General features: G+C 38.2%; 1 protein-coding gene across 2 annotated transcripts in view; it reads right to left on the bottom strand.

Moving 5' to 3' along the window:
- Positions 1–26,499, bottom strand: part of prkcaa (protein kinase C, alpha, a) — a 97,088-nt gene that overhangs the window by 51,926 nt on the left and 18,663 nt on the right. For both annotated transcript variants that reach the window (XM_077523095.1, XM_077523097.1), the window contains exon 3: positions 4,949–5,031. In XM_077523095.1, the coding sequence (XP_077379221.1) occupies positions 4,949–5,031 (83 nt within the window). The remainder of the gene's footprint in view (positions 1–4,948; positions 5,032–26,499) is intronic.

Raw genomic sequence — 26,499 nt, 5'->3', positions numbered from 1 at the left:
GCCATCCGTGGTCTTGTAATGCACTTGAGTCAAAGTCAGAAAAAGACAGATCATCATCTCTTTATTGCTTCCACTAAGGAGTATTGTTCAGTTTGCTTCGGCCCAGTACGATTCAAACAGATGTTCAATCACAATAGCTCGCCACAGCTCATGCTAGCAGGTAGTATACACTCTAAAAAAAAAAGACAGTGTTGAACCAACTTAACTCATTGAAACCCAAAAACGTGTTAATACGTTTTTTAAAGGTGGGTTCAAGGATATTTTTGTGGGTGCGTCTTCCGGGTGGATCATCTTAACGATTGTTTCTCGATCCTGTCAATCAATCTGCGTAACGTCGTGCGTGCTCGTTCCTAGCCGCGCATACGCACTTCGAGTGTTTGTAGCATGTAGTGAGCTTCGTGTAGTGAGCTTCGGATTCGGCCATTCATCGTTGTAGCACCACCGAGCTGACCGCATACTTGGAAAATAGCTGAGACCCGCAAGAGGACAGTCGTATGAAGAGACTGATGAAGATGATGATGAAGATGAGCTCTGATGTTAGCGACATTTGAGAGGCGTTTCCCCCAGACGAGCAGGAGAGCTAGTAGAATTGTCTTTTCGAGAAAATCATTGAATCCACCTTTAATACTTTGTTCTTCACTCCCAAAAACGTATTTATACATTTGATTTTTTATGCAAGAGTATACAGAAGGCTTTCATGCAACTTCTGACATGAAGAGGTGGCTTAAAGCAATGGTAGTTGTTACAAAAAAACGGCCAGCAGGTGGCAGCAGAGTATAAGAGATCAGCTAGGGCCATGTTGCAAAAAACTCTTTTTGACAGTGTTTTCACCAGGGATGTGAATATCAACAAAACTTAGCTATATTCTAATGGTTATGCTGCAAAATGGAAACAGATACAAATATACGTTTTTTTTTCCTGATGAAAGACGATACTCTAATCTTTCTTTTGGTAGGTTCCATTTTTTTTACGGCAATAGAACACAATATTCTGTGGGCCTTGCAAAATCAGTTTGAATACAGTAAAACAGCCGGGAGCGAAGGGGGTTGCTGCAGTTAAAATTGCTGTGAGTGAATGAGTTAAGATTAAAAAGGTAATTGTTGACCAACTTAATATATTCACTTTGGATTAACTTAATATAATCATGTGTTACCAATGGAAGCGATTTTTTTTTTAAGTGTAATGAATATTAAACTTAATATATTCACTTTTGGATTAACATTAAACTTAATATATCCACTTTTAATTCAAATGTGTGTTAACAAAAGAAACAATTTTATTAAGTTGGTCAACAATTCAATGTGGAACCTTAAATTGGTTCAACAATTCTCTTTTTAGAGTGTACAAGGTACTATTTTTACAGCCTGGTCAGTTGGAGTTCCAAGAAAGAAGAGGGGAAAAAAATCACACTAGTGACATTGTAAAAGATTATAGAAAGAGCATGGGAAAAAAAATGAATGGATGAATCTGCAAATGGCAGTCGCCAGCAGGCAGCGATTACTGTACTTTTTTTTTTTTAACAGTGAAAGAAGCTACTGGCAAACAATACAGTCTCACCCAAAGTCCAATGAGCTAGGCCAAAGCTCGCCTGCAACTATAATGAGGACAAGCGGTATCGAAAAATGATGGATGGAAGAGCTGCAGTGAGCCATGTTGGCGCCGTGCAATGGAAAATGCTCTGATGTAACGCCGTTTACGTAGGTGACACAGCTATTGCCGTTCCACCTACAGATCAGCAAGCCTGATCAGAATTAACCAATCCAAAATAACTAACGTCAATGAGTGATATTATGCAGGTGATGTAATGGTGTCCTTCAAAACACCCCGCAGCCTCATGGTCATCTTGGCGAGTCTGATCGCATCTACCCGTGTAAGCTGAGTAGCGACCAAAAAGATCTTGTGGTTGCCTCTCAACCAAAGTTTATTCTTTTCCAGAAGGAGTGTTATAAAACATCAATGTGACTCATTCAATGTAGGTAGCCTAGAAACGGCAGATCTTGAGGATATTTACTTGCCATGGGAGTTTCTTCTTGGACTGCCTGCCTGGGAGGCACAATGCCATGGAATATGTGTGGTTGCCCATGGCAACAGCACTACTAAGTGCACATAAATGTATATTAAAACGATAATGGAGTACTTATTTAGAGCAAGTGATACCGTGTCCATGTATCTTTGCAAGACACGATTGGGCACATGAACAGTGAACAGTTATGAAACCATAAAGTGAAGCAAGAGGCCAGTGTGAAGTCAAGTGTGAGACACATTTAACAGTGCTGCTCCAACACACGGGCTAGCCGGAAATATATTTCACTCTTACAGATCCACTCCCTCTGTTGGCCACAGCCGTTAGATTATATTGGATGAGTACTGGATGTTGAGTGCCTTTTATCATAGTGCGGAAATATGTGAAAGAGTGAACTTTCCTGATGGGGCAGATGTGAGTGAATACTAATATGGCCTGTCACCAGATGGCCTTTGGTTCAATTCCCAAGACCAGAATATTGATATGACTCTTAATGAAGAGACACGAGGGGCTTCTTTAGGTACTAATGAGAAAATGAAGAATATGAGTGATGTTTACATGAAGAGAATTGCTGGATATATTAACCACTTAATTGAAATTTGTGCATAAATTGGTCAGAAAATGTTTTCTGATCTTCATCTATGTCACACAATAGATAAACAGTTTTCTTGTAACTAATACCACACAAAGAATTACGTGTTGCCATGTTTTTGAGCACAATTTGTAAATGTTACAATGCAGAGTGAAAAAAGAATATCAACGTTTTCGATTTAGCAACTGGCTACTCCTCCTTTGGCAGTTGCAGATTAGAACTTCTGATCAGCTTATTTTAACCTCCTCTGCACAATGTGTTTCAGTTCAGCAATATGAAGATGAAGATCCATTTTATGACTAATTCTTACAGAAAGCCATGTAATTTGTTCTTGCAACTGCAGATAATTTATGCAATTCATGTCCCTTCGGCAGACGGCACGGTGGGGGAGTGGTTAGCATGTCCACCTCCCAGTACTGAGGACTTGGGTTCGAGTCCAGGCTCCGGCCTTCCTGGGTGGTGTTTGCATGTTCTCCCTGTGCCTGCGTGGGTCTTCTCCGGGTACTCCGGTCTGCTCCCACATTCCAAAGACATGCATGGCAGGTTAATTGGGTGCTCTGAATTGTCCCGAGGTGTGCTTGTGAGTGTGGATGGTTGTTCATCTCTGTGTGCCATGCGATTGGTTGGCAACCAGTTCAGGGTGTACCCCGCCTACTGCCCATAGCCAGCTGAGATAGGCTCCAGCACCCTCACGACCCTTGTGAGAAGCAAGCGGTTCAGAAAATGGATGGATGGATGGATGTCCCTTCGGAATTGCAAGGGGGGAAGTAAAATTCTATATAAAACATTGATGGACGTTTTGTGCTAAATAAAGTTAAGTCCATACTTGGATGGATAGTAAAGATACAAATACCTCTTATTGACTATAAAAAAAAGACTTAAAAAACAAAAAGGACGACCCTCTTTGAACCCTTCTAACTGTTGGAATCACGACCTGGCCCAGATCAAACTATTTTTGTCCGCTAAGGCTTCGATGTCATCTTTGTAGCTCTCTATTTTAAGAGGCCCTGTCGATGATCTTGAACGGTACGAGTCTGCCTTGTCTCCGGTTACAGAGGCCAAGTTGGGCTTCTGTAATGCTGGAAGGTTATGTGGCAATATACGCATCATAGACACCAAGTAGACACGTATGCGGAGTTTCACCCTTGGCAAGCAGTGGTTGATCTTTGATGGTAAAAATACAAATAAATGTAATTCTGAAAATTGAACATAAAATAACACTATCCTCCTCAAATACCGTAATTTCTCCAGGAAAACGCACAAAATCAGGGGATATTTGGACACCCCAAAAAGAATGAAAATCAAAAATTGTTTTATCAAAATCGTTCTAATTCATGCGATGCCAAACCCTAGTTATGGCAAATATTAGTCGATGTGCATCATCGAAGACTAATCTAATAACCTGAACTTTTATTTTGAAGAGTAATGATCAAGTGTTTTCCAGCCTGTGGAGTCAATGCACGTATTTTATACAAAAGAATAACCTCACAAAAATACACAGGTAAGTGCCAGTATTGAGAAATTATGGTCATTGCAGCTAAAATGCTAATGTTTCAAGTCTTTGTTTGGGCCCTTGACAAAGTAGTTTTGTCACCATTTTGCTTCTAATGTCTCCTAGCCTTGTCCCCGCTAATGGCAGCCTAATCTGCCAATCATTTTTTTCCTCCTAAAGCCTGCTGGATTAGAGTTATTTAGAGTTAAACCTTGAACTCCATCACTGTTCTGGGAGAAAGATCAAGAGGTTTTCAACATGTTTTGAAATCACAACCTGCATTAGAGAATAATCTCCTCTTCCTGGGCTGTGTGGAGGCAGTGACGCATCAAGTCGAATATTTCAATCCCATTTCCTAATGGCAGCACCCAGGGACCTCACTGGAACATTGATATTAAATTAATTGAATTATCCACCTGATGCTGTTGTTACTGATTCGAGTCAATCACACACACCTGCTTGGCGAAATATAAAAGGCATAAATGCAAAATAAATGATCTTATGATCAACCTATATTGCCAACGCGAAGTTTTATTTCTTCTGTAGGGCCTGTCTCCCGTCACGTGTGACATCCTCATAACAATTCTGTTGTTTTTCCGGTTTTCAAGCAAATTACAGAATATTTAACGTGTCTTAGGGAAGCTCTGTCAGCATGTATATAAGTAGTTTAGCTTCTTCGCTTCCCTTCTCAGAGATACTGAGGAAAATGTGCTGCGCCACGTGTGACGTCACGCGTGTTTGTGAGTTGTAAGTTGATGTGTATTCATCATAACATCAGCACCTAAAGAGGAATATTTTTTCCCCACACGCCATTTAAAACAGATCAAACTGAGTTACTTACATCTGTATCTGGCCCCTTATCGGCTCCTGGGCAGGAGAACGTGACAAATTCATGGCACCTCTTATGGACCACAAAACAGCAAACTGCAAAAAAAAAAAGAGAAGACGAGGGCAGAATGGCATGAAACGGGTGTAAAAGAGACAGAATGACAAGATAAAAAGGCGAAATCATACAACAGTTAAGACAGATTGAATCATTGTCGATGTTGACAGCACAGTGACAGTTATTGAAGAAGCGAATGAAATCTGCTCTCAACTGGTTGTCGAGTCTCCAGATGGCCTTGTTCTGCCATTGCTCTTATCACACAGTGCGGTTTCACTGCTTGGGCACACACTTTATGGCATCCACACTTAAATGCATGGACAAATGGACACAAGTATCCGCTTGGTGCACATGTGCGCCCACACACTGTCAGAGCTCAGAGTGTTGGTCTGCTGTGGTCAAAGTGTGATGAGGTCACTGAAGTCAGTCTGTTGCAGACTCGCAGTTGAACACGCATCGAGACAACTATGAAGCAACGTGAGGCCAGCACAAACTCAGTGCAAAAAAACAAAACAAAACAAAAAACACAGCAAGCAAAGCTGACTAAAGTATAGGCAACCAGGAGAGAACTAACCTCCACCAAGGCCAAGCAATGTGCTAGTGCAGAGGTCAGCAAACTTTACTGTCAAAAAAGCCATTTTTAGGCCTGATCAATCACAAAAAAAAATCTGTCTGGAGTAGCAAAACATTTGAACATTGTGATATACGAAACATTGCATTAGTGTTAGTCTAATATAATGAGGGGCCAAAAACCTAAATGGAGGTGCACCATAACAGGAAAAAAAATATCACTTCCACTTTTGGATTTTTCAATTTTTTTTTTTGTAATTCTTCATACTTCGTTTTTTATAAATGTTTCAACTTTTCTGCTTTTCTGTCAAATTTCTGACTTTTTGACAATTTTGTGGACATATGGTTATTTTCTGCCTCCCTTCTTCCATTTTATGGGTATTTTTTAAAACAATTATCTGCCTTTTTGGCAAATTTGTGGACCTTTTATGGTAATTTTTGTGATTTCTTCTTTTTTTTTAATTTTTTTTTTTTATACATTTTCTGACTTTTTGACCAATTTGTACAATTCCAAAGACATTTTCTGCCTTTATTCTTTTGTTTTGGGACATTTTATGATTACTTTTTGAATGTTTTCTGCCTTTTTTTTTTAATCATTTCTCTGACAGGTCTGCCAATTTAATAGACATTTAATGTTAATTTTATAATATTGAGGTATTTAAAAAAAACAAAAACTTTTCATCGATTTCATCTCTCTTTTTCTGACAACTTAAATTTGACCTCAGGCATTTTATGACTACTTAAATTACTCATTTTTCATTTAAATCATGAATTTGTTTAAATAATATTTTATCTACAAAATAAAACTAAAAAAATATTCATGTCTACTAATTTTTTAGAGAGCCACAGGGAGCCACAACAGAGGGACTAAAGAGCCACATGTGGTTCCAGATCCGCGGGTTGCATAGCCCTGTGCCAGTGTAATGCTAAAACACAGCAGGAAAAGTCTTGTGTTTTAAAATAAATAAATACATAAATAAAACAGAATAGCATTACATAATGATTAGATTTCTGCCAAGGTTTGCCAAGGCCAGAGACAGACTCCCTTCGTGGACTGAAAATGGTGAGCAGTGAAAATTATTTTCTGTACCCACACTTTTATTCAGATCTTCGCAACACCTGAATAAGTTCTTTCTTGGTTCACGTAATCACTTCACTTCTTGTTAGAACAGCCCGTGGCACATCTTTGCGTCTCTCTGTGTTTATCAAGACAGCTAAACTCTCACTTGATGTTTGCAAGGTCGACACTTGCTGCATAGCCTGAAATCATCGGACTGGTGGATTCTATCAGTCTTCACTTAACAAGGACTGAGCCTGAGTAGACTGCATTAGTGGTTTGTGTCCATTTGTGCGGCAATGTCTTGGCTTGTCGGATTTTTAGTTCCACACTTGGGCAACTTCCTCATGCGCAGAGCAAAGCATTGGGAAAAAAAAAAAAGTCTAGTACAGCCCTCTGTGGAAAAAAAGACTAAACACGGTCTAGCCACGGTGCTGCACAGCTGCCATCCTGTGACAAATATGTACATTTAAACATATTTTGGAGGCATATTACAAGATGCACCCATATGTTTCACAGTTTGCAACACACACTGTGCATAAGGTATGTTTCACAGCAAAGCTGTGTGGGTGAGAAATGTGTCCCACACAGCACTTGTCTTATTTATATTTCTACTTCACACAGGTGTTTTTTACTTTTTATCACTGTCCAAAATAAAATTGGAATGAACTATGGCCTTGGAAAAGATAAATCCAAACATTTGACACAAGAAGTTGGCATTGCATCAACAGCTCCTGACTGCAAGTTACAGGTTGGTTTGTCCTCATTCTTTACACCTGCATTTGAATATATTTGCCATTTGGAGGCATGCATCAATAAGTAATCAATCACTCAATCAATCAATAAAACAAATCAAATCTTTGAATTTTTGAAAATACTAGTGTTACCCCTATGCAAAAGGCAGTGGGGAAGGAAAGCGAAGGTTGCCATTAGGAAATCAATACAGACGTATTACACCACCAGAAGTTAACCCTGACTACCCGCTGTTGCCTCCTCCGAGCTATTGGTCAATTATCAACATGGCAGCATGGGTAATAAATCACACCAGCACCAACTGACCAACCAGACACATCATGCATCTCAGTGATTCAGTACCAGCATAATTCATCCAAGAGCAGATAGCTGATAATATTGCCAGCAACTTTTAATATACTACACACATCACAGTAGACCACACAGGATGTCAGGTTGTGTTTGAAGATAAGGGTGTGCGATATACAGTATGTGGTATGCAGGGGAGACCGCATAAATTTGAGCTGCTGTATAGATTTCAACTCTGTTGCTGACTAAAGGCAACACAGCTTGCTGATGACATCATATCTGCCTCTGTGCGAAAATGGTTTCGAGCACATCTGACCTCGATGCTGGAAGCATTTTTTTTTTTAACTACATCAGAGATGGTTTAATAAAAACCAAAAAACTATAGGTCCACTTCAAGCATCTTTACAGAGAGAACAAACGCTAGTAACTACGCTAACTTGATCTAACGACCTATTACAGCGCAGCTGTTTTCTCAAGCTGACCCGTGATTGGTCATTACCTGAGCCCTGAGCAACTGTGATGTCATTTTCAGTCGACAGCAAGTGGCAAAATGGCCACCCCCTGAGATTGATAATATTAATCAGAAGAATGCTGTGTTTAGGCTAGTGGCAACTAATAGTAAAGTGTAGCAGTTTGAACATTAAATATCATGTCTTTGTAGTGTATTCAATTAAATATAGGTTGAACGTGATTTGCAAATCAGAGTATTCTATTTTTATGTTTAACAAATCCTAACTTCATTGGAATTAGATTTTTATACGTTCATGCATGACAATAGACAACAAAAATTAGCCTGTACATTTAATAAAGGTTTTAGGATGATGACAATTTGACCCTGCAAAAGATTATTAATTATTCTGTTAATTCAATCTTAATCTCCCTCATCCTTCTTGAACATCTTGTGATTGGGGTTTGACTGGCTGGAGTTAAATTACTGCTATATCTGAAACTGAATGAAATAGCGACCCCAAATAGGCAAAATCTGGGAAAAAAACTTCCCATTGATTCTTTTGAATGAGGTTTCGAATTGTCTGTATCAGTAAAATTGGAGGGAATTTATATTTGTACGGGAGTTTAAAATACGCATGAATGTGTCAAATCTGAACTACAGTAGAGGAAAATGATCATCAGAGGATCAAAGCATTCAGAAGCCATTTTCTTCTGGGTTCTCATTAGGACTTGGCCACATGTGATTTGGTGTCTCAGTAGTCTTGTTCTTGAAATGCCAAGCAGTTCAATGCATACATCACCTCTCATCCTTCATTGAGAAACAGCATCTTAGTCAAGGTACCTTAATTGGAGCGGCATTGTTAGATTCTCCTCTCAAGTACTTGTTTTGTCGAATGAGAGATCATTTGCTCATCTAACGTCAAAGAAATTTTAATTAGTAAATTTGGTGAAAAGTAAAGTTGTGAAAATGTCAACAGGTTTGTTAGGGCATTTTGAGGCATTTGCCTCTGACCAAATAATTTTTCCTCCAGGAACAATTAATTATGCAGTAAAGCGGGTGAGAATCGAATGACATTTTGAAAATCAATACTTATTGATTTTGACTACAACTATAATAGTCCACCCTCCTCCGAAAGAGCTTTACTCCATCCCGCTGCTACTAAATCAATTTAATTGAGGGGTTCATTGCAGCAATTTTCTGAAGTTTTATCCTGCTTTAAAAATAAAAATGAGCCCCAGCATCCATCCATCCATCCATTTTCTTGACCGCTTATTCCTTAGGGGGGGTGGGGGTACAGCCTGAACTGTTTTCCAGCCAATCGCAGGGCACACAGAGACGGACAACCATCCACACACATAAGCACACCTAGGGACAATTCGGAGCATCCAATTAACCTGCCATGCATGTCTTTGGAATGTGGGAGGAGAGTACCCGGAGAAGACCCACGCAGGCACGGGGAGAACATGCAAACTCCACCCAGGAAGGCCGGAGCCTGGACTCGAACCCGAGTCTTCAGAACTGGGAGGCGGATGTGCTAACCAGTCCTTCACCATGCCACCCCACAGCATCCACTAATTTGATTAATTTGACATGAACATTGTGGTGCACCAATTATCTGCCACCAATCGTGAATTTCCGTGAAAATACATGATCGAAATATGTCGACCAATGCTTTTTATTGAAAATCAAATGGATTAGTACGAAAATGTATTTGTACCCTACCAAATGTATTAGTACTGTCAAGCAATTAAACTTTAACTGATTAATTGTGATTAATCACATTTGTCTACTTCGACTAGTTTCTACAACATTTTGTAACAGATAATTACTTGAGTAAAATCTTGGAATTAATTATAATTGTATGGAACCCAATTAATATGGTCTACACTGGGGGAGTGAAGTGACTGCATTGCTGACTAAGCTCGTCTAAAATACTACAACAAACATTTTGATACTGTTTATCCGAGTGGTAGTTTGTTAACTTGCTAAGGTGCATATGAGACACTGAGTGAATGGACCTATTTGAGGACATACTGTAATATGGATAGTGCTGTTGTTTGTTTCTGTGTGTTTTTTTTATTTAAGGTTTTAGATTGGCCTTCCAGCTTTGTGTAATAGTAATTTTAACTGCTGAAATACTAAACCTTGAGAACAATCAATCACACAGAAAGAACAGTTTGGCAGTGATAAACTAAAAGGTTATGGGTTTAGTAAGAATAACACGGCCCAGAGTATATTTAGACCAAACTTTAACAATGTTTGAAACACTAAATGCTAAAAAGACAAAGTGGGACAAAGCAAGTGTGGTTTCCACGGCAACAAGTCATAATGAAGTTATTGTAAGAAAGCAAGGAGCCTGGCTTACAATGAACCCGAGGCCATGTTATTGAGCTGAGCCATGGTCACTGGCCTGGGAATGACAGCAGAAATATAGCATCATTGACTTTAAAAACATACAAAATAATATTATACGCTCCAGGCCATGTTTGCTGTTTACAGTCTGGATCGTTCCCGCTTGCTACTTAATCAAAACTGTAACTCAGAGCAACAGGAAATAATACGTGTCCAAATCTAAGCATCATAAAGAGTTTTAATAAGTTTGGAATTAAAATGTTGTAATAATATGGACACACACCAGCACCAATTCATCAAGCTAAAGTTTTTTAGGCAGGCTGCCAATGCGTCAACATTTCAATTGCGAGTGCTTGTAAAGCTTTGCTTTTATGCAATTACGCCTATAAACATGAACTTAAAATACCAAGAAAACATAATGGGATTGATTTATGAACAGGAATTTGTCTCTTCCAAAGATAGAAAAGATAAACAAAATTCCTGAAGCAGCTGTACACACTATAAAACCAACTATGCAGACACTAAACAAACTATCTAACCCTTGTAATGTGCTTTTAACCCGTGCTTAATTATGTGCATATTTAATTAGTTTATTTTAAAAAAAAACTTTGTTGTATAATGTAGCATCATGTCATATCATTATTTATTCTGATGTACACATCTAGCAGTGCCCTGGACGAATAGGAGGAGCAGGGTTATAAAAAATTTTTTAAAGATCATTAAACCTGTGTTTAAATATTTACAACGAATAAAAACAGGAGACTAATACAGAGCTGAATGTTTTTTATATGACAATATTTCCCAGATATTCAAGTTACCAAGGCCATTGAGGAGGGGAAAATGTAATTTTGAACAGACATAAAAGCAGGCTCATTTGCATAAACAGTGTTACGGCAGGTTGAAACCTTCGGGAAAATGGATATGAGAAAATATAATTCAGAAATGTTTCATTTATGTGCCAGTACAAAATAACTTCACTCAGAGTCAATTAAACAGAGCCTCATCTATTGTTTCAAATCCAGGTTGCTGTGGCAGATAATTTAATTTATTGTCCAGAAAAAAATATAAATTATAGTAAACATTGGTTTTCTAATGACAGTATTGTGGGGATTGTTTTTGTTTAAAACTCATTTAACTGTTTGACATTATCTGATAGCTGTGCCAAAAAGTATCTAATTCTGTAATCTATTTCCAATATGTTGTAAATATGGGACATTTTTTTCCCCCCACTTTAAAGGATCCTAATGTTTGTTGACGAAAACAAGCTTGCGCTCGGGGGGGGGCTTGGGCGGGTTGGACACTCTCCCAAAAAAAGTGATTAAATTATGAAATTATGTGCCATAAGATCAAAATGATGCATATACGAATTTTGGGTTAATGTCACGCCGCCACCAGAGTTAAAGTAAATTTGTATTTGTCAAAAGTATGACTTTGAAGACTAGGTTTACACTTTCTCCATACAGGCATAGCCAATATAAAAAGATAAAATGCAACAATACTGAATATCCATTTTTCATGTAATAATTTGATTTAAAAAAAAAAAAGTTCATGATGTATTAACGAAATCAAATTGAAACTGTTTATTAGTATCTCCAACATAACTTATTATGGTCTTTTGCCACTTCCTTATGTAATTTTGAACCAGAAAGAACCTTGGGTAGTAATCATTTATTTAAGCTTAATTGTCTGTCTAAATGTGAGATTCAAGTACTGTAATACAAATCAATTTAACAGCAAGTTAAAGACTTCATAATATGGATAATTTAAAAAAAAATATATATTAACCAATTATCAGTGTTGACATGTTCAAACCAACCAATATGAGTGTTTCCAACCTCAAAGACTGAAAGTGTAGCAGTTTGGATGTAAGGAGATTAAAAAGAAAAAATCTTTACGGACCAACAGTACAAAAAAAAAAAAAGCAGTCAGTGTGGATTTGTCCTGTTAACAGGCTCCGTGATGGTCGTGGAAAAGAACATTTGCAATCCCATGGGGACAGCTCAGAGAGCCTGGAAGGTTCTTTGTGTTTTGCGTCCACGCTAGTGTACACAACCAATCATCATTTCCAGTCAAAAGCTAAAGTAGATGAACCTCAGCAATTAAATGCCGCAAAAACACCAACATGACTTCAATAATTCCTGGTAAAACATTATTAATTTAAAACAACAATTCTACATCAATCAGAACTGCAGGTTAATCCACAGTATGCTCGCTGACTGTATGAAAACATCTAATATTTACAGGATGTATCACAAAGGTCGTTGAAATTGAAAAAGATGCTCAAAGGTGCCTAAACAACTATGTGACAGCTTACACGACATGTCAGTGTTAGTGGCCACAGGATTAAAAGGAGCTGGACATGCCCGGAGGTGCAGAGGCGCCATCAAGACAGACAACAATGACGCTGTCCATCTTGCCAAACAACACAGGAATGAGAGCCAAGACGGCCGATTTCCCAGAGGACAGTGCTTGTTCATATCTAAGCTAAAGTGAAGGAACATTTTAAGACGGAAAATTCCTACAGCCTGTTTACAGTCAAAATGTTCCCATGAGAATTTAATAAGAAATTATAAAAAAAAAGTTCAGTATTACATATATATATATATATATATATATATATATATATATATATATATATATATATATATATATTAGGGGTGTTAAAAAAAAACCGATTCGGCGATATATCGCGATACTACATCGCGCGATTCTCGAATCGATTCAAAAAAAAAAACTTTTTTTTTTTAAGAGCTCAGAATTGTTCATTCGGTAGTCTTACCGATTCAACGTCTTATCATCATTGCCTTATTTTGTGTGTGTGTGTGTGTGTGTGTGTGTGAGAATCGATTTTTAAACTTCCATTTTTAATGGAAAAATATTCAACAAAACGTCTGACTTCGGGTTAGGATTCACACCTTGAGCATGGAAGAATGTTATATGAACGGAACATTAAGCCTTAAATTTTATTTTAATGCTGTTCAAACATGAAACAGATTACAACCTCTATAAGACTGAAATTTCAGATAAATAAATAATAAATTTTCATATAAATCTTACACTCTACAAGCTTACTGATTAGTATTTTCTAAATTTGAATGAAAAAAAATCGCAACAATCGACTTATAAATTCGTATCGGGATTAATCGGTATCGAATCGTATCGTGACCTGTGAATCGTGATATCGTCAGGTACGAGGCAATTCACACCCCTAATATATATATATATATATATATATATATATATATATATATATATATATATACACATATGTTTTATTTTTATTTTTTTGTTTTTTTTTTAAGAAAAAGAGGTCACAAGAAACTTGTGCCTTATAGCTTTTACCTCTTACAGTTGGATAAATACAAAGAGTCCAAAAGACCCATGTGAGGAGGTTTGGAAAAGAAAATTAACTTTCAGTTTTATGCTTAGAGTCACACAGAATCTTGTTACCTTCAACTGTGCAAAAAAATGTTGAAAAGGCTCCCATTTCAGCCACCTGACTAAAGACTCGCAGTAGATAAAAGAATGGGTTGGAAAACGCTCAGAGGGAATCTCATAGCTCAGCAGGATGAGTAGGCTGATCGCAGCTTCCTGTTTCAAGGGCTGGCCTGTATTTGGACAGCTTTATAACAGCGCATGCACACAATGTATTCTATTTGGAATGACATCTTTCTTATGTGGAAAATGTTATGTCGTTATCAATCATTTGACCCTGCCAGGGAAGATGAACAACAAAATGCAGGAAATCTTAAAACCAAATCTATTCTTGTTGTCAAAATGTCAAACTAACTAAACTTGCCATAACAATTTCAAGCTCATTGTTAACGTCTATGGATCACAATTCATAGAAATAATGCATGGTAAGCATGATTTTGCCATATTGGTGGTTCACACAAATGTCTTTCTTGCAGCATTCCTGTCATCAATTCTCACTCTATGTGCTATTTAGAATCACCCAGTGAATGACCCAAGACGAGTCCAGGGTGTAGTTTATCTTCTCCCCAAAGATCACATTTCCATCTAAAGTTCCGAAAACACTACCCAAATGTTTATGAATCTTTCAAAAAGTACTACCTCAACCACTATAGGGTCTTCTTTTGACCCTGAAAAAGACATAATGGACCTCTAAAAGTTTATTTGAATAAAGTTCCTTTGGTCAATAAATGTGTGTCTTTGTATTATGGCATGAACCAAATAGTCACCAAGTCAACACTACGCAATGAGTTATAGTTTGTGAGTTCAAGTTATAGTTTGAAGTCAAGTGATCGCCAATCACATCTTGGCAACAACACGGGAGCCTTGCCGAACTCAACAGGTGGTGGGGCCAAGCAAATTAGCAGTGGTGACTCAAGTGTGTGGTAACATTTTATTGGAAACCAGACAGCTAGTATGGTCATTCACAAAATATGCAAGTCTATCCCCAAATGTAACAAGTCTGACAAGGCTCCAGTCATGCTAGCTGCTAGCGTCAGCCATCAGAGAATTTACCAAACGTGGTTCTGTAACAGTGAAATGAGAGACAATATACTTCTGTGGCTGATCAATAATCTCTTTATTGTAAAAATGAACAGTTAATGGTGCCAAAGAAAACTTGCATTTCTTTCAACTGTCAGCCCTTATCACAGAATAGATAAACTCTTGCGATCTCTTCTTCCTTCCACTGGTGCTTTTGGAAAAATGCCACAGCACTCCACCAAATGAAAAAACACAATTATCTAACCTGAAATAGTGGAAGAGCATTTAATTGTTTTGACTGTCACTATATATTGAAATTGAAATTAAATAATTTGCTGCAGCAGTGTTTTAGGGAATCACTGGTATATAGAGAAAGATATATAGCGGTTGATTGTCAAAAGCAAAATCTATTTGTCAGTTGCCACTTGAGGATTTCTAAGAATGTGGTCATTTCTAATTGGTGAGCATGCTAAGCAAGTTTAATCTAGTTGAGAAAGACCGTCAGTGATACGGTGGAGACTTAATAGGATTCGGAGAAGGGAGAGATAATCCAGAGCAAGGCAAGTAGACTCTACAGGATATTCTGATTGCATTGTGAGGCAAGAACTGAAATGTATAATGTTTTTATATTAATCGACTTCTATTGGACTTTTTTTTCCTAACTCCTTGGCGATTGACAAGGAAAAGCTAAAAATCAGATTACATTTTACAATTTCAAGGAAGAAAAACTGTTCTTGCAGCTGTTTCACTTCATTTTAGCCACCCACTGATTGATGATGAATGTCTATTACCATCAATAATTCAATGGATTGATCACTGCTTTAACAACAGATGAGCAATAATGTTAATGGCCACACCATATTGACTAAGCGAATGTCCAATGCTTGATATTTTAAGAATTCTGATCAGTATTTGGAGTCCAACCACCGAGTCTCAGTTACTCAACGAAAAAAGCCAAACATTAAAATGATTTTGTTATTGGTTCTTTAATGAAAAGGCTGAAAAACTAATCAATGGATATATATTGAAAAAAAAAAAAAAAACAGCTGAAATCGGTGCAACATGTTATTTTTCCTCCTTTTGTGGAGAGTCGAAGTACATTATACATACATAGTGCTTCATGTTCATACAATTCATAAACAGAGCAACATGGTAGGTTGATGATAAATGAATCTATTTTCCGTCATCAATCCATCATCAATAGACATTTCTGTGTCACAGTCATGCTCAAAATGGGATCAATGAATCACAATCATCCCATGTTGATAATGATGATGATGATGATGATGATGTTTTCATTAACGGCCAAACAGAAGAGCTACAATAAAGCAACACTGGTAATCAAATTTTTGTAGTGGCAGGAGAGCAGATATTTCTAATAATAACATTGGATTTTGATTTCAAAGAGGTATTGATTGAGACCCTGTCGTGTGGATTATTTTCATTGCATTAGATATAACTTCTATAAATGAAATTCTACAGGGTCAATGACATTTCATTATTCCAGTATATTCGGTATGATGTCGTACATGATGGTCATATGCCACCCTCAAATTGTTTTATAAAGTATAATCAAGCAAAAAGTCATGCACATACTGTGGTATTCATGGCTGACGTGCCTTTCAAGTACATGACCTAGTGACGCAGTTAGTTCACTGTGAGCATCTTCTCCATGCTCCTTATGAGTGCTTTCATTTTGTATTTGTTATTTTTTTTTTTTACATTTTGTCCCGTTCAATATATGGCCTAAATTCCATTGGTGACTGTTGCGTTCTATTTTTGCAGAGGGAAAACATTTTGGAAGAGTAAATGAATGGATTATTCCAAGCCACAACCCCATAAGCCTACTTTTATGAAAAAATATAATCAAGGCCAAAAAAGGTGAATGATTATCAAGGTAAATGTGATTTTCTAATATCAAAATATGGCATAATAAAAAAAAATATATATGTATTAATTCTTCATCATTTTAACATCTTTGTAGTGCCAGTGTCTCACAAAGTTTATGTACAGTAGATCGCTTCCATTTGACTTATGGCTACAAATGGAGCCAAAGATGCCAGTCGCTGATAACGTCCCTGCAATTACACATGTTATAAATTACATTCCGTGACAGGGCATAATAAATATAAAACACTGCTGTTCCATTTTCAAGGAAACTAGTTTTGCTCATTGGCAGCATTTGGTTTTTTCTTACTTGTGACACCTCCAGAAATCCTGCAAGGTTTTATTTCTGTCCACTGGTGCCAGGATGGTGAATAACTCACAGGCGTAAAAGCTTCAGGGTTTAGACGTAACGAAGGCTAATTTAAATCGTCAGTGTCATGATTGCTAACTAGAGAATAGAGGAAGTATTTTTTTTTTTTTGTTTGTTTACAGAAGCTGTTTAACTCATTCACTCCCAGCCATTTTCACAGAAGCAATCCCGTTCGCTCCCGGCTGTTTTACTGAATTTTGACTGATTTTGCAAGGCCCACAGAATATTGTGTTCAATTTCTATAAAAGCATGGAACCATCAAAAGAAAGATTAAAGTCTCTTCTTTCATCAGGAAAAAAAAAGTATGTTTCTGTTTCCGTTTTGCAGCAATTAGCATTAGAAGAGAGCTCATTTTCATTAGTTTTCACAGATCTATTCAAAATTGTAAGTAATTGAGCTTTTTTTCTACATGGCCCTGGTTGATCTCCTTTGCTCTGCTGCCACCTGCTGGCCGTTTGTGTAATAACTACCATTTCTGCAACCGTTCTTTGCAGTTGAGAGGCTGCATCAAAGCCTTCTGTATGCTCTAGCATAAAAAACAACAACAACAACAAAACGTATAAATACGTCTTTGGGACACTTAGAACATTAAAAAAACGTATTTACACGTTATTGGGAGCAAATGAGTTAAATGAATTGTAGATAGATACTGTATTTCTTTCTTCATACATACATCTATGTTGTTTTCTATGGTCAGAAAGCAATGTACTTGTATGTGCTTGACATACAACAACATTATTTTCCATGATGCTGAGGAAGTGTGCATAGAAATGTCTGTGATGGATAGTGTCTAGCATGTGAAGCAACTAAAGCAAAATGGAGAACACTACTTGGCTGCACCCAGCAGAGGTGCCGTTGATTCAGTCTCTAGAGAACAACTCCATCAAATACGGGATGTTCAGATACATCAGGTAGTCAGACAGTGAAATGATGATGTCTAATCATAGAAGGTCTTATCAATATTAATAATAGCCACAACGGCCTGACTAATCGTGTTATAATGTAGGTGCTGATGAAGTAAGGGAATGGGGGAATTAAAAAAAATAAAATCACACCTTCTCTTCACTAGGCATGCTAGCGTGCGATTAGTGCAATGTGCCAAAACTAATAAGCCCGAACAAGCGCTCTACACAATATTTTGGTAGAGATGGGCACAATAGTCAATTAATTGTAATGAATTGTCGAGTATTTTTAGTTGATTGTTGATTGTTGATTAAATGTCTCTGAATCAAATGATGCAGAACGAGTTGAGCTGTTTTGTTGATTCCGTCACCTAATTTCCATTTTATTGAAGTAAAAAAAATAACTAAAAGACGATTTAAAAAGGAACACCAATGGGAGGATAGGTAAGAGAAGAGAATAGATTATGCATGCTACAAAACTAGAGGAAGATAGAAGAAAATAATTGCCTAAGACATGACAAATGAGGAAAAGAAAGATAAAAATGCAATATCCCCTGCAGGTACTATAAGAGCGAAAGTGGAAGGAGATGAGGGAAATTATGTTGAAGTTTAATTATGGAGTCAAATTTGTCTAGATGTGCTTCTTGTCTTCCTAATCTGTGCTCAGATGACCAGAGGAGCCACTTATTGTGATTATCACAGTTTGAAGTATGTGCGTATGTGTGTGTGGATGCTCCATGATATCACTACACCACCACTTACATAACTCCCTCATTTGCTCGAGTTTCTCTGTCCAAATCTTCTGCTAATCTGGCTGCACAAACTCCAAACAACACAAGTGAGCAAGAGCATTTACTGTATTCAAGTAAGCAACACGTGCCAGTGCACAACCGGAGCTCAAACAAGCGCATTTGTGGTTGTGAGAAATGTCATGTGACCAGATGAAAGGGGAGACGCTCCAAAGTGAGGGAATGTTGTTAAAATGATTTAAAAGAAAAGGTTTAAGATAACAATATGTACTCCTTAAGGTAATAGTCAATATCCATTTTAATTTTGCCACATTCATTCCTGCAACATATCGCTTAAAACTAGCGATACCACCTTTATTCAGTCCGATACCGGTGCAAGTATTCACTCTTGAGTAATCACCAATACGATACCACATACTGGTACTTTTAAAGTGGCAGCGTGTAAAAGTTCACCACTAAATGTCGCTATATTATAGAATGCAGCCGTGCATTTTCAAAGCACGCACACTACAGTGACTTAGTGACCACCACTTCGCAAGCCTACCATCAATTCTTATTTTGTGTGAGTATCTTGGCAAGCGACGGCGACTTGCCAGCTAGTGAGAATCCCAACGAGCGACGCCAAAAGACCAAGCGAGCCCGATTTAGCAGCTGACAAGAGCCGCTAGCTAGGTATTAGTCGGAGCCATAGGATTGTGTGGATAACTACAGTGGCTAGCGGAAGAGGCTAGTTTAAAAAAACAAAAAACAAAAAACAAAAAAAAAGCTAGGTAAAAGCTTGCGAAAGCAAAGCAGAAGGTGACAAACGGTGGGAGCCCGAATCATGACTCAATGACGACCACCTGCAGGCCCCCGTTATGGAAGGTAAGCTACAATCCCCACCAGGACTAACTACGCTAGTGAAAATTGTCATTCCGGTATGCGTAGCAGGAAGATGGCGGTGAAACATGTCGGCCTATAATATAATTAGTGATTACTAGACCTGTGCGTTGATGTGACAGAACTTTATTTATTTATCTTTTTTTGCATTTCATTGAAATCAGTAGTGTGTTTTTAAAATGAATGAATTATTAGTTCACCGCTAGATGGTACCACCTATTACCAAATGTCCCTTTAATGAATTTAATTTCAATTAACACAATGGCAGATATTTGTGAAGAAAAACTGATTCGCCATTGTGTGAAACTGAAACTGCCGCTGTGTACTGCCAACTACTGGCAAGGAGGACTTAATGTCAGCATTTTCACCCCATTTTTTCCCTTTCTTGCATCATCCATCGTAATTCACCAATCCCTACTTAAAACACACTGAGAAATTTGTGCCAAGTCTGTTAGTGTGTGCGGGTGTGCGTGACAGTGTGTCATGGTTTTCCCCCTTTATCAGTATCAGAGCTGGAGCCGCACACTCATGGCAATATCTTCTGAAAACTTCCTGTCTCACAAAATAACAACCAATCCAAGGAGAGCAGGAAAATGGAAATTGTTAAGGAGCTGTGGGCTGATTATATATTAGGAAATGGCCGGTGTTTGGTTGATATTAAAAAGCACAATAGTGAAATGTCAATTAGTCTGTTGGAGTGACAGCAGCACAGAAGGTAAAATGCATGAGAATGTAATATGCAACAATTTTCTATATAGATTTCGTTGGCATTGCTGATCTCATTAATGTTATACTGCACCACTAGTAGACTAACTGGACATCATCATAATTCAACACAAAGTGGTTTGATAGGATTAGTCATGGTTCCAGCAATAAACATATCCATAGTTTTATTGGCCGTGCGTTATGCACTAGGAACAGAAAGTGGCATAACAGCAAGTCATTCATGAAACACAATGGACCTTCAACAAAACAATGTGAAAAATGCTAACAGTCAAGAGACACAATGGCCTTGTCTCTCAATCATGAGGTCACCAGCAGCATTCAGACCCAAACACATACTATCTCTCCAGTTAAACGCCCTATAACGAGTCGCACAAAAGTAAAGCCTACGGCGGCCTACGCTCAATGCGATGATGGTGGTCAAAGAGGGAAGCAGGAGTAGCGGGTGCTGAGTTGAGATAGATGAGGGTGACGTGGCTAAAATTACAGCTCAGTGAGAAGGTGACGGATGACCTCATGCTGGCTCTCGCCTCGAAAGAAATGGGGTCGTCTGGCAGAGCCCACGAATCTCTCATGTCTCCTTCCGCTCATGCTTCATGCTAATGTCATTTGTCATTTTCTATACTTTGTCTTCAGCGGCTTTGCTACACCTGGATATGTGAGCGAGAAGTAAGCAACTCAACTTGATGATAGCAACTTGTTTACCAGTTGATCTGAAAAATGATAGTTTTGTATTCTAACCATCACCCTAGACAATGTTCACCTCCGAAATGACATTTCAACAACACAGAAGGTGTTTTCTAGGACCACATTGGAAAAGAAACTGATATTTCTTTTATTATCTGCCAATCACACAAATCCCTGATGGCAGATATAAAAAAGGTCAAATCTCATGTTATGGTTCAGAAAAAATGAGGCCATGCCTGTCAAAGGCCTTCATAAGCGACTCAAAGGGAGACTGTGGGCAGGACATTTGTGACTGCTACGTCGATAGTCATTAGATGCGGGAGCTACTAAGATGAATGTGTGTTTTATGTTTATCATGAATGTAATCGCTGACGCTGCAGCTCAATGAAACTGTGCAAGCCCAGCGGGAGAATGAATGGATGAGGAAAGCAATAGGGATGTTTAGAGGGAAGGAATTCGTCACATGTAATTTCATTTTGTGTAATATCGGGAACCTGAGCAGGCACTTTATGACCACACACCAAATCTATAAGCTGGATTCTATGTGATGATATTCAGCATTGTTACTTGATGAACCTGCACATGAAGGGGAAAGAAAGTGTCCACATCATCTGAATTCATCTGCATGCAGACACAAACAAAGCTAACATTCACAAGTGCCCCTGCTCAAGATGACGCCTTCAGGCTAAGCAGCAGAGGAAATGTTTGTTCTGATAAATAAGCTCTGTCGTAGCTGTCCTCTGGCAATCACATACAAAAACTAGCTTATTTGACAACTTGAAAGAATTATACACTTTTCCACACTTTAGTAATGTGTGGTGTTGTCATCGATTAACAATAGAGCTTTATATTAAAACTGCAGGTGAAAAGTGAAGAACATATCAATTACGATTAGCGAGTATGAGAGCTTCCACAATCAGCCCCAACATCTCTGTTCTTGCTCATTCAAAAAAAAACATCTTCCACCAAAAAAAAAAAAAACCTCATACTTTATGGAACATTGCTTAGTGCACAGTCATGATGGAACAAAAAAAGCTATTAAAATGCTTGCTCTCTCGTTCCCCTCACACAGTTTAGAATTTATTAAGAAAATGCAATAAAAGCAAACAACCTTACTATTGAAACAATAAATCTGAGCAAACTTCATATGTACGAAAGTGTGCTGTTGGAATACACGGTGCAGCTTAGTATGTGCAACTAGGGATGGGAATTAAGATTTTTACAATTCGGAATTGATTTCATTTTGGATTCTGCTTAACGGTTCGATTCTTTCTTTGAGTCTCTTATCGATAATTTTTTAAATAAGGACAATAACAATAATAATAATAATAATAATAATAATAATAACATCCACCTTGTTTTACGTCTTAATTGTAAATGTAAAGATATGCTACGTGTAAAAAAGTAACATGACCTTACAAACCGAACCACGAGATCTTAAGATGTCCACATCCTAGGACTCCTTGATAGGGTGCCATGAGGTCCCCAGGATTTTTTTTTTTTTAAAGCATTCCTCAACTTTTCAGTCTTGTATTATCCAAAACCCAGTTTTTTTGTGTGTTGTTTATTTTGCAACATGTTGCAGGTACAAATTCAAAATGACTGTATTTATCGAAAAACTTGTGTGAGTATGTGGCAATCCTTGACTGACAAAGCCAAAAGTCAAACAACAGTTCTTTGAACATTAAATATCTTTGTCCATCTTTGTAGTGTAAATACAGGTTGAAAGGGATTTGCAGATCATTGCATTCTGTTTTTATTTACATTTTACACAATTTCCCAACTTTACAGGAATTTTGGCTTGTAGTTAATGCAGTGTAAAATGCTACTGAACAGTTTGTTACTCCTGCCAAAAGAGGTTATGATGTCAGTGATTGTGTCTGCCAAGTTTCAAGTGCAAGAGTGCAAAAGTGGGCCACAGATCAAGGAAGTACCCATTACGTTTTGGGGCGGATCCAAATCAAGGGGTGGATGTAATTCAGGGCAATTTATTTTTATAATACATCCACCTATCCATCCAGTTCCATCCATTCCAAATACTATGGCGTCTCTACAGCAAAAATGCCACAGTGTGGATCTATACAAATATTTATACGTGTAGATAAGCCCATGCTTCTGTGTGCAACCCACTAGAAATACTCAAGCAGAGGTAAACAAACAAACGCAGCAAACTACACTTTTGGAGCAAATAAGAGGAAACCAACTACCCTTGTTTAGCATGGTGAACAAATTAATTATTGAATGCAGAAAGTTGAGAGCAGAAATTATGTCTATTTGCGTAATGACGTCTGTGGGGTAATCCAATTGAGCACAATGACCATGTATACGTGAGTGACTCGTTCTGCTCATGCATATAAACGGGTTATCCCGAATGTTTCACAAACTCAAATTTTGACCTTATTACAAATAATGACTGCATATAAATGTAGACATTTATGATCAAAAGGTAGTTTATATTTGTGTTACAATTTAAGATTTTCATTATATTGACAGTTATATTAATTTATACTAACTCACTAGTGAGTGAGTGAGTGAGTGAGTGAGTGAGTGAGTGAGTGAGTGAGTGAGTGAGTGAGTGAGTGAGTGAGTGAGTGAGTGAGTGAGTGAGTGAGAATATAGTGGTCCTATTAGTGTTTGCTACTCCATCTCAATAACCTTTGTTCAGGTCACAACAATGCACTCATTTTGTTTTAATCCTCACAAATGGGGATTAAATACAGGGATTACACAGTCATACAGTGTTTAAACAAAAAGTGATCTTAGGCCGTGTCCTCTTTGTGCACAGCCGTATACACCAGGGATAAAATAGTTGGGGATTTTTCCATTAGAGTTGGTTTTTACTTCGTTATGGCTTTACTCTTGTTTCAAAATTCTGTTAGTTTTAATTAGTTGTAAGAGCATGTTTTTGTTTTTATTTTCAGTTTTTAATTAGTTTAGATTTTTTCAAAAATGTTTTGTTCTTCAGTTTTTATTGGTTTTTGTATTACTTTGAGTTTTTTTAATATATGAAATATTCACCAAGTGCAATATTTAAAAAAAAAAGGTCAGTAATGAATGTAATGTAATGTGTAAAAAGGAAACTTCAATTCTAAAATGAGTGACCTTCCTTCATCTGTACAGCAATACCGAAACAAATACATTTAAAATGAACCCCGAAAGCTCATGTATGAAATTAATTGTCAGACAAAAACAAAGAACATTTTTGCAATAAATAGTTTTTAAGCTGTACTTTCAGTTATTTGAATAGGAATAGGAAACTTGCCAAGATTGAATAGGAATTTCATTTTTATTTTATTTTGTTTAAAACATTTTTTTTTCCTCAATTTTAGTTTTAGTTGTGTTTGTAGTTAGTTTCATTAACTCTGCCTTAACCTTGGCATACACGCATGCAATAACGAACCCGCACACGCAAGTCAGACAGTCTCAAATCAGAGTTATGACATTACACACTGGAAGATAAACGTTTGTATTCCCCCCTCACGCCGGCTGACTCATCCCCAAAAAGGCCAACTGTCAAATACACCACACAGCTTTTATTTTGGTCCTGAGTCACAAGTGTGCTCAGATAATTGTTGAAATGCAGCTTTGTGTTTCTAGTTAGCATGTTTCGTCGTCTCAAATCATGCAACAATTAACAAGTATGTAACATCACAAACATTGAGCCAATTATACAGTGCATGATTGATTTTTTTTTTGTGGGAACTAGTTGTTTGTTTGTTTGTTTTTTACCTTGACTATAAGCATAAAAAAGGTGGACTAGAAGATTTGACCAGACACATATGACATTGTGGGAGTTATATGTGTAATATTGCCACTTACTACCACATTCTTGTCACCGTGTCTGAGGGTTCCTACTTCATTTGAGATACATTTTCTTTTTTTAAACTGTAATGTTAGCAGCTATGATAAAAGTATAAAAAAGTGATGAACTCACAGAAGGAACCTATTTTAAAGTACGCTACAGTGCCTCAGAGCGACCACACTTGGCAAGGCTACTTGTACTACCAGTTACTACCAATTATTATTTGGAGTGAGCGAATGAGCGAGCAGCTCGGCGCGCAGCAGCAGCGGGAACAGCGAGCAAGAGTGGCTAGAAAGAACTCACTGGAGCGGCTAACGGTGTTGCCAACTCAGTAAGGAAAGTAAGCGGTGGGGCCTGGGTCGTGGCGGGTGGCGGGTTTGGGTGGGGTGCGGGGGGGTCGTGGGGGGATGGGGGCTGGGGACCGGTGGGGCGCTGTGGGGGCCTCGTTCTGCGGCCTTGGGCTCGGGGGTGTGGGCCGGGGCTGGGGCGGGGGTGTTCCGGGCGTCTGGGTCGGCTCGCCGACCGGTATCCGCTCGGGTGGCTTGGGGGTGGCCTTGGTGCTGCCGCGGCCTGGGGATTTCGGGGGGGGGGGGGGGGGGGGGGGGGGGGTGCTCGCTTTGCTGGACCGCGGTTGACGGCTTCTTTCTTTGGTGGTGGTCCTTATGCATGCCAGATCCGTCGCACCAGCATCTACTGAAACTCAACAGAAGTACCCTCTCCCTCCCACAGCCCCTTGAATCAGTGGGTGCTGGTGTCTGTGGATCTCACTTTGCTTTATCTATCCTTCCCTCCTTCCTCTCTTTAGTTTTTCCTCTGGTCACTTGAGATCTCAATTTATTGGAAGTTTGAGGTTTCTGGGGTTGGCATAAGACTCTGGTTTTGTAACCACGCAGGAGGGGTTTTGTTGGTGCTGGATTTCACTTTGATGGATTGGATGTACTGGCTTCTATGGATCTCACTCTGCCTTATCGATCCTTCCTTCCTTCCTCTGGTCTCTTGAGATCTCGCTTAATTTGCTGGAATTTAGAGGCTTCCGGGGTTGGCGAAAGACTTTGATTTTGTAATCATGGGGAAGGCAGGAAGTGTTTGGTCGGTGCTGGATTTCACTTTGATTTATCTTTCTTTTCTCTTTATTTTTTTCTGACCTTTTCTCTGGTCTCCTGACCATTTAAACCTCACGACTCTGGCAAGATTCTGAAGTACCTGGTTAAGGCGAAGGGTAATGGGATATTTATAAGGCTTTAGGTGAATTAATGAGTATAAATTTATACGTATTTGCATGCACACGCACGCACGCGCACGCACGCACGCACGCAAACGCACACACGCAAACGCACGCACACACACACAAAAAATAAAAAAAATAAAAAATAAATTAAAAATAAATAAATTAAAAAAAAAGAGCAATGATGATAAGACGTTGAATCGGTAAGACTACCGAATGAACAATTCTGAGCTCTTTTAAAAAAGAAAAAAAAAGAAAAAAGAAAAAAAAAAGGAAAGTAAGCACTGAAACTGCCCTTAGTTGAATTAATTCACACTCACATGAAACATCATTAAACTAGTTACGTAGTCGGTATAGCA

Source organism: Festucalex cinctus, chromosome 6 (assembly GCF_051991245.1).
Source record: "Festucalex cinctus isolate MCC-2025b chromosome 6, RoL_Fcin_1.0, whole genome shotgun sequence".
NCBI classification, from domain to species: domain Eukaryota; kingdom Metazoa; phylum Chordata; class Actinopteri; order Syngnathiformes; family Syngnathidae; genus Festucalex; species Festucalex cinctus.
This window is presented reverse-complemented; position numbering and strand designations above follow the sequence as displayed.